General features: G+C 39.6%; 1 protein-coding gene across 1 annotated transcript; it reads left to right on the top strand.

Annotated features, from left to right (window-relative positions):
- golga7 (golgin A7) lies at window positions 1-8,419 on the top strand. The gene is made up of 6 exons (XM_063014560.1): window positions 1-45; window positions 2,705-2,830; window positions 3,002-3,154; window positions 3,687-3,788; window positions 6,491-6,547; window positions 6,642-8,419. The coding sequence occupies exons 1-5, from the start codon at window positions 37-39 to the stop codon at window positions 6,533-6,535; spliced, it is 435 nt and encodes a 144-aa protein (XP_062870630.1). The 5' UTR covers window positions 1-36; the 3' UTR covers window positions 6,536-6,547; window positions 6,642-8,419.
- Window positions 8,420-9,921: the final 1,502 nt, after the last annotated feature.

Below are 9,921 nucleotides of genomic sequence, written 5' to 3'. Positions count from 1 at the left end.
GCCTATCGGAGCAGAAGCGGAGGAGGACTCGGCAGGATGGCGGAGGTAATTTGATGATAATTTATTTTTAAATGTGTTTTTGTGTGATTAATAACAGCGCTGAAGCTCCTGGTTTCATTATCAATCTAAAAATAATAAAGTCACATCGAATTAAATGTTAATATCAGAAATAAACAGTAGATGTGAAGTTAGCATCGATGCTAACAGCCTGACATCAAACAGCGATACATTAATATTAGATGAGTCTGATTTTAATCTCAGTAATCTTACAGTTATTATTATTATTATTATTATTACAGTTATTACTATTATTATGTTGTTAAATATTAAAGTGTATTGTTCTGGTTTGTTATGATGCAGTGTTATGTAATGTTTACTAGTGGATTGTTTATATCACATCAGTTCAATCAAATCAGCATTTTAATCAAACCAGTTATTTATTATTATTATTATTAACATTGTTTATTATTATTAACATAATTTATTATTAATTATTATTATTTATTAACGTATTGTTATTTATCAATTACTGTCGTAATTTATTATTGTTAATTTTGATGATTAGATAATATTTATTAGTATGTATTATCATTTAATATAATTTTAATATTTTATAATTTATTGTTTCATTTTAATTATTAATCATTATTATTATTGATGATTATTATGTCATTTATTAGTGTGTATTATCATTTATTGTTATTGTTTTTAACTATTAATAATTATGTATTATTTAATATTAATTATTATTATTTATTACATTTTCAGGCAGGTTTTATGAATCTTTGTGTAGAATCATCATTTGTATTAATATTGGATTTATTATTATTTAAATTGTTTACATTTATTTTTTTAACAATATGGACAGCTCAGCCACAGTTCAACTGCTTTATCCTGGTCAGGGTCACAGTGGGTCCGGTTCCACCAGGGAACACTGGGCACTGGGCCCGAGGCAGGAACACACTGGACAGGAATAGCTGCCCCCCCCCCCCCTCCAATCCTTCAAAAGATTGATTAGATTATGTTTTTTCTTTTCTGTTTTTATTACTGATTCCTCTCAGACTTACACACGATAAGAGTGTAAAATATTATTTATTACATTCTTTATAAATATAATAAACATCATAAATATAAACTAACCACAATATTCAGTTACTGCCATCAGAATTCTGCATCCAAACATTAAAGTCTCAGTTCTTCCATGTTCCAGTTCTGTTCTCTTCTGTTCTCTTCTGTTCTCTTCTGTTCTCTTCTGTTCTCTTCTGTTCTCTTCTGTTACCTTCTGTTACCTTCTGTTACCTTCTGTTCTGTTCTCTTCTGTTCTGTGTTGTTCTGTTCTGTTCTCTTCTGTTCTGTGTTGTTCTGTTCTGTTCTCTTCTGTTCTGTGTTGTTCTGTTCTCTTCTGTTCTGTGTTCTGTTCTCTTCTGTTACCTTCTGTTCTGTTCTCTTCTGTTCTGTGTTGTTCTCTTCTGTTCTCTTCTGTTCTGTGTTGTTCTGTTCTGTTCTCTTCTGTTCTGTGTTGTTCTGTTCTGTTCTCTTCTGTTCTGTGTTGTTCTGTTCTCTTCTGTTACCTTCTGTTACCTTCTGTTCTGTTCTCTTCTGTTCTGTGTTGTTCTGTTCTGTTCTCTTCTCTTCTGTTCTGTGTTGTTCTGTTCTGTTCTCTTCTGTTCTGTGTTGTTCTGTTCTCTTCTGTTACCTTCTGTTACCTTCTGTTCTGTTCTCTTCTGTTCTGTGTTGTTCTGTTCTGTTCTCTTCTGTTCTGTGTTGTTCTGTTCTGTTCTCTTCTGTTACCTTCTGTTCTGTTCTCTTCTGTTCTGTGTTCTGTTCTGTTCTCTTCTGTTCTGTGTTCTGTTCTGTTCTCTTCTGTTCTGTGGTGTTCTGTTCTCTTCTGTTCTGTGTTGTTCTGTTCTCTTCTGTTACCTTCTGTTACCTTCTGTTCTGTTCTCTTCTGTTCTGTGTTGTTCTGTTCTGTTCTCTTCTGTTCTGTGTTGTTCTGTTCTGTTACCTTCTGTTACCTTCTGTTCTGTTCTCTTCTGTTCTGTGTTGTTCTGTTCTGTTCTCTTCTGTTCTGTGTTGTTCTGTTCTGTTCTCTTCTGTTCTGTGTTGTTCTGTTCTGTTCTCTTCTGTTCTGTGTTGTTCTCTTCTGTTACCTTCTGTTACCTTCTGTTCTGTTCTCTTCTGGTTCTGTTTTGTTCTTTTCTGCCATGTTCTGTTCTGTTATGTTCTCTTCTGGTTCTGTTTTGTTCTTTTCTGCCATGTTCTGTTCTGTTATGTTCTCTTCTGGTTCTGTTTTGTTCTTTTCTGCCATGTTCTGTACTGTTCTGTTCTGTTGTGTTCTGTTCACCTGAGTTCCGGATCAGTTATTTGTAGCTATAATTAAACACCCCACCCCGTGAAACTAGAACACTTTATATAATAAAAGAAACGATGGGAGTACAAAGCCACACCCCGCCCTCTACAAACAAAAACTCAACATGCCACGTATATAGCCGTAATCGTGCTGACGTGGCAATAAATCCCAGCTACCTACCTACCTACCTACCCCACCCCGTGTGGTGCACAGAGAACTAGGGGTGAATGTGGGGTTTGGTGTACGCGGGCGTGGCCGTGATCGTCCCCCAGCGGTTTCATATTTATGCTGTTAGTACAGAATCCAGGACAGACGGGTGATGGGAGCGTTTCATGTGTTTTCTGTTTTCTGCAGACGCACAGCTTGCAGGATCTGAGGCAGCAGGCCACCGTCGCCTCCAAAGTCTTTATTCAGCGCGACTACACGTCAGGAACCATCTGCAAGTTCCAGACCAAGTTCCCCTCCGAGCTGGAGACCCGGGTGAGAACCTCCTCCATCACAGGGTGTAGAGGGTTTAGTCGTAGACGTGCTTGAGCAGTTTGTCCTCCTGGTGCTTCATACACAGGCTGAATATAAAAATGTTGTTAGAGATGTTATGCAGATGAGTGCAGAAAGTATTCACACCCTTTCACACGACTTTGAGTTCCTCAGATGGATAAGCAGCAGTTCGATGAGACGATCCAGACCCTGAACAATCTGTACGCCGAGGCCGAGAAGCTGGGGGGGAAGTCGTACCTGGAGGGCTGCCTCGCCTGTCTCACCGCCTACACCATCTTCCTCTGCATGGAGACGCACTACGAAAAGGTACCAGGAGAATGTCTGTGGGAACTTGTACCCACGTCATTCGTCTGGCTGGGCGCTGATCGATCAGGCGATGTTCCAGACAGGGGGGGCGCGTCTGCAACAGCGGCGAGGAACCAGTTGTGCCTCTTAGACAGACAGGTTGATAGCACGTCAAACTGATTCGAGTTGTCCTGGTTTGGATATACTCGATTCCCTTTTGCGCTCAGTCTAGCATACGCCTCCTCTGGCACGTTTAAAGCCTCCATAGAGCTTTATGTATGGAGGAACACACTACACTCTCAGTGTTCCTCCTCCACCATCACTGATTCCTCATACAGCCACTAGGTGTCACCGTTGCCGCAGTAAGCAGGTCGATTCTCTTTGTAACTCGCTCTGTATTATATACACTGGTACCATCCCACTGTTTTTTATTTTAATGTCATTAATTCTGCATTTTTTGCCACATTAACATCAAAACCTTTCAGTTTTCCGTCCCATTCTGATTGGTACAGTGTTTCTGATCTGTTTACTCTTTGATGTTTTGGTTAACCAGGTGCTGAAAAAGATCGCCAAGTACATTCAGGAGCAGAACGAGAAGATCTACGCCCCTCTGGGTCTGCTCCTCACCGACCCCATCGAGAGAGGGCTCCGGGTCGTATCCTTCACCTTCACTGAACCCCAAAATAGGAACATGCTAATCAGTCTGGTTCTTAAAACAAGTTGGACAAACCCAGATTCAAAAGAATTGGGACAGAAAATAAAACCGTTGATTTACATAAGAAGGTGAATGTAAAGAGCACAAAGAAGAAATATTTAGTGTATTTTATTTATCTAAGTGTTCTGAAAGTTCTGGAACTGTTTATAATACGAGATTCTGAAAGTTCTGGAACTTTGATACCAGGTTCTGAAAGTTCTGGAACTTTGATACGAGGTTCTGAAAGTTCTGGAACTCTGATACAAGGTTCTGAAAGTTCTGGAACTCTGATACGAGGTTCTGAAAGTTCTGGAACTCTGATACGAGGTTCTGAAAGTTCTGGAACTCTTTATGATTTGACGTTCTGAAAGTTCTGGAACTCTTTATGATTTCACGTTCTGAAAGTTCTGGAACTCTTTATGATTTGACGTTCTGAAAGTTCTGGAACTGTTTATAATAGGAAGTTCTGAAAGTTCTGGAACTTTGATACGAGGTTCTGAAAGTTCTGGAACTCTGATACAAGGTTCTGAAAGTTCTGGAACTGATACGAGGTTCTGAAAGTTCTGGAACTCTGATACGAGGTTCTGAAAGTTCTGGAACTCTATGATTTGACGTTCTGAAAGTTCTGGAACTCTTTATGATTTGACGTTCTGAAAGTTCTGGAACTCTTTATGATTTGATGTTCTGAAAGTTCTGGAACTGTTTATAATAGGAAGTTCTGAAAGTTCTGGAACTTTGATACGAGGTTCTGAAAGTTCTGGAACTTTGATACGAGGTTCTGAAAGTTCTGGAACTCTGATACGAGGTTCTGAAAGTTCTGGAACTTTGATACGAGGTTCTGAACGTTCTGGAACTTTGATACGAGGTTCTGAAAGTTCTGGAACTTTGATACGAGGTTCTGAACGTTCTGGAACTTTGATACGAGGTTCTGAAAGTTCTGGAACTTTGATACGAGGTTCTGAAAGTTCTGGAACTTTGATACGAGGTTCTGAAAGTTCTGGAACTCTGATACAAGGTTCTGAAAGTTCTGGAACTCTGATACGAGGTTCTGAAAGTTCTGGAACTCTGATACGAGGTTCTGAAAGTTCTGGAACTCTTTATGATTTGACGTTCTGAAAGTTCTGGAACTCTTTATGATTTGACGTTCTGAAAGTTCTGGAACTCTTTATGATTTGACGTTCTGAAAGTTCTGGAACTGTTTATAATAGGAAGTTCTGAAAGTTCTGGAACTTTGATACGAGGTTCTGAAAGTTCTGGAACTTTGATACGAGGTTCTGAAAGTTCTGGAACTCTGATACGAGGTTCTGAAAGTTCTGGAACTCTGATACGAGGTTCTGAAAGTTCTGGAACTCTGATACGAGGTTCTGAAAGTTCTGGAACTCTGATACGAGGTTCTGAAAGTTCTGGAACTCTGATACGAGGTTCTGAAAGTTCTGGAACTCTTTATGATTTGACGTTCTGAAAGTTCTGGAACTCTTTATGATTTGACGTTCTGAAAGTTCTGGAACTCTTTATGATTTGACGTTCTGAAAGTTCTGGAACTCTTTATGATTTGACGTTCTGAAAGTTCTGGAACTCTTTATGATTTGACGTTCTGAAAGTTCTGGAACTGTTTATAATAGGAAGTTCTGAAAGTTCTGGAACTTTGATACGAGGTTCTGAACGTTCTGGAACTTTGATACGAGGTTCTGAACGTTCTGGAACTTTGATACGAGGTTCTGAAAGTTCTGGAACTCTGATACGAGGTTCTGAAAGTTCTGGAACTCTGATACGAGGTTCTGAAAGTTCTGGAACTCTGATACGAGGTTCTGAAAGTTCTGGAACTCTGATACGAGGTTCTGAAAGTTCTGGAACTCTTTATGATTTCACGTTCTGAAAGTTCTGGAACTCTTTATGATTTCACGTTCTGAAAGTTCTGGAACTCTTTATGATTTGATGTTCTGAAAGTTCTGGAACTGTTTATAATAGGAAGTTCTGAAAGTTCTGGAACTGTTTATAATAGGAGGTTCTGAAAGTTCTGGAACTGTTTATAATAGGAGGTTCTGAAAGTTCTGGAACTGTTTATAATAGGAAGTTCTGAAACTTCTGGAACTGTTTATAATAGGAGGTTCTGAAAGTTCTGGAACTGTTTATAATAGGAAGTTCTGAAACTTCTGGAACTGTTTATAATAGGAGGTTCTGAAAGTTCTGGAACTGTTTATAATAGGAAGTTCTGAAACTTCTGGAACTGTTTATAATAGGAGGTTCTGAAAGTTCTGGAACTGTTTATAATAGGAAGTTCTGAAACTTCTGGAACTGTTTATAATAGGAGGTTCTGAAAGTTCTGGAACTGTTTATAATAGGAAGTTCTGAAACTTCTGGAACTGTTTATAATAGGAGGTTCTGGAACGGTTTATATGATTTGAGGTTCTGAAAGTTCAGGAACTGTTTGAGCCTGTTAAGCCTCATTCCTCCTAACAGGAGCTCTTTTAAGGGTCACGGTGCTTTATGAAGACCTTTGATCTTTAAGGGGTTTATGGGAACACCCAGAATTTTAGGGATTTTGGTGACTAGGAGCACCACTTAGCTCTAGGAATCTTTACGTAGACGCCCCTGGAGTGTACTCTGATCCCAGCCTTTAATGTTCTGGTGTTGTGTTGGAGTGTTCTTTAACCGGTGTTCAGGTGGAGATGACCGTATTTGAGGACAGAAGTATCGGCTCCAGATAAAACACACCGAAGGTAAATAACCTGGTTACTCTGAGTGTGTTCCACTCTTATATCTGTACGTTGTCTCTGTGATGTATACGTCTCTATATTGTGTCTCTCTCTTCAGGGCGACTCGGACTCCCCGGTCTCGGTCCTGCTGGATTCAGAAGTTTCTGGACGCTGCTCGTCACGGCTCTGGTCCTGAATTCAGACCCCTCGTCCTGGTTCTTCTTCATTTCGCTCTCTGAATGGTTCCTGCTCCGTTTCGAACGAAGCTCGTCCGGCAGAGAGCAGCGCTGGCTCGGTTCTCCACCCTTAATGAGCTCCGATTACTGTCTTAATTCCTGAAAATCCTTTTAACCTCATGTTTTATACTCGACTCTCTCTCTGAGATGATGATGATTTTTGTTGTTGTTGTTCTGTTATCCTGTGTGTGTAAATAACGGTGTTGAGTGAGGAACAGGAACGTGTACAGTGTTGCTACACGGCTGCAGTGTTCACTGAGATTCTGATTCACTTCTGATCTTTAGGAAATCTTCTTTTGTTTATTTTGACGTCCTGGTCTGTCTGGCTGGCTGGGTTGATTTGAATCATGCTAACGCTTAACCTAATCAGCTAGTGGAAAGTTGGAATGCATAACATCACTACCTACCTGCCTTTATAGCCTTAAAGGAAAATCATTTTTTTGTTTGTTTTGTTTGGTCGTAAATACAGTCGAAGATTCTGAAACTGTTCTGATCGATAGTTGTAGGTGTGGAGTATTTCGGTGGATTCCGATACGAACGTTGGCGTCATTTTGTACCATGTACGATGATTGGAAACTGTATTATAGAGCAGAGAAAGACCACGTGACTTTTTGTATTGGTGAGTTTTGGTAGGTTATTAGACTCTACACTTTTGCCTTTGCTAACGTAGACTAGGATGTAGTTAATTACATGGCATTACAGCTTTTTAATAAAAGTTTGAGTAATTAACGTACTTCTTAGCTACTGTAGGCATAACTAGGACTAAAAGGCGATCATCTTATTGGTCAGTAGCAAAAGAAAAATCTACCTTAAGTTCTACTTGTTTCCGTTTATGGTCATTTAATCAGAATTCGAGCTGAATCGCGTTATAGACGTGCAGTTTTGGTGGAGTTTAGTGGCACCTGGTGGTGAAGCGCTGGAACTGCATGTATAAAAATTTTACACTAATTATACAGTATAATAAATTGCCGCTTTCTGTCAGAATTTTATTCGATTGTCTGGCTTTTGTAAACATAACTAAGACTAAAATGCGATCGTTTGATTGGTCAGTGGCAAAAATGTTTCCCAAGTTCCTCTGGTTCTCTGTTTATGGTCATTATATCATAATATGAGCTGTAAAACAGAATCGACGTGCAGTTTTGATGGAGTTTAGTGACACCTGGTGGTGAAGCGCTGGAACTGCATGTCTAACAGTGCCACGTTGATTTGAGTTCGATCCGATTACCTGGCCCTAATATTGCAATATATCATGTGATTGTGTATCGACACGTACTTAGTGACCAACGCTGATCAGATGATGGATTAATTGATTTGATTGGTGATCATGTTCAGAGTGTCGGATTGAAAACACTAACGCCCCCCCTCCCAGTAAAGACAGACCTGATTCTGATCTCGGTGCAGCCGGACTGTAACTGTGTGTATGTGTGTAAACCTAATTGTATTTAATCCAGCTCTTCAAATCAATAATGTGTTTATTAAATGATTATTATGGCCTCCATGTATCGAAAGTGACGCCGGAAATCCCTCAGAGCACGTGTATCTTATCCCGCTGAGCACGGCCGCCATTTATGTCTCTGTCGTATCAGAATGAACGAGCGTCTTATCTTCGATCTGTATCACTTTATTTAAAATGTGTATCGTAATAAAATCTTCTCCTTCAGTTTGTTGTGCTGTGTTCATTGCCCCTGACAAATGCCTTAACCTTTTGGGGCAATAGTTTGGCAATAGTTCCTATTCCAGCATGACTACACCTCTGTTCACAAAGCAAGGTTCCTAAATCTTTAGTGTGGAGTCTTGACGTCAACAACATTCAATACCTTTGAGGTTAAATGAAGTGTCTGAGGTTAGACCTCTTTTCTAACTTTGGTGCCTGAATGAGCACAAATCCCCCAGACACACTCCGAAATCTTGTGAAGAGTCCACAAAGTTGAATCAGTTCATCTGGACACAAGTTTGTTGTAGAGATACGTTTCGTCACTCAATCCGAATGACTTCTTCAGTCTGTAACATCTTCAGTCTTTTCAAAAGATTAGAGGCTGTTAAAGCTGCCATCTCTGTGTTTAATACCTGTGTTTAAATGCTTCTTTATTGGACACTATACTATATATCAAAGATTAGCATTTAAAGAGTGGATACTGATAGTCTTACCAAGCAGAGCAGAAGGATGTGTGTTTGGAATGTATCATCATAAAGCTTTCCAAAGAAATAAAAATATATAGACAGCATCTATGCAGCATTTGTTTATTTATTTATTTATTTATTTATTTGGGGGAGAGTGGCAGTTCTGAATACCCTTGCAGCCTCTATGTGTTGCATAACACCATACCTTGGACAAGACACTAATCCACCTTCCTCTTCCTCCGGACACAGCCAATTATTGGTGGTGGAGCAGTCTATTATTCTAGCACCTCCACTGAGATATAATGGTATATATTGTTGTAAAGAATGTATAAACACATATTTTGATTATTATTAATGTAAGTATAGTGTCACACAGCATAGGGGTTCAGTGGACCAAGATTCAAACCATGCTAGTCCTTATGTGTGAGGAGTTTGGCATGTTTTCTCCATGTTTGTGTGAGTTTCTCTTCCTCCTCCAAAGCATGCCAGTAGGTGGATTTTATTGTTGGATGCTTCTGTGTGTGGGTGATTAACTGAAAGTGTAATTGTGATGAATTAACGCCCTATTTAGAGCTCAGTGTTTCCAGGTCAGTATGAACGATTCACTATGAATGAATGAATGAATGAATGAATATTGCTGCAGTTCCATCTCCGGCCACTAGAGTCCGCAGTAATCAGCCACACACTGATTAGCCGTTAGCGCGTCGCTACTTTTAAATAAAACACTGCTCGGTTTACTTACTGTAAAGTTTCGATCAGTTTTGATTGAGAGTTTGATTTGGACAGTTTGTGCTCTGTTCTAAGGTAAGATGTTTATATTGTTTATAAACGTGAAACGACTCTCAGTGTTTTGTTGTTGGATTGCTAAAATGAGCCATAGTGCTTGAATTTGTTTTCCTACCTGCATTCAGACAAACAGTAGTTTCTGAACCGTGAGTGGCTGGCAGTAGCGCTGTGCTGTCCTCTAATTGGCTGCCCTAATTAGGTTTCACAAACTGACCGTGACTAGCCAATCTGAGCGAAGGAGGCGGGACGTACGGA

The sequence above is a fragment of the Trichomycterus rosablanca genome, chromosome 18 (genome assembly GCF_030014385.1).
Source record: "Trichomycterus rosablanca isolate fTriRos1 chromosome 18, fTriRos1.hap1, whole genome shotgun sequence".
NCBI classification, from domain to species: Eukaryota; Metazoa; Chordata; class Actinopteri; order Siluriformes; family Trichomycteridae; genus Trichomycterus; species Trichomycterus rosablanca.
This window is presented reverse-complemented; position numbering and strand designations above follow the sequence as displayed.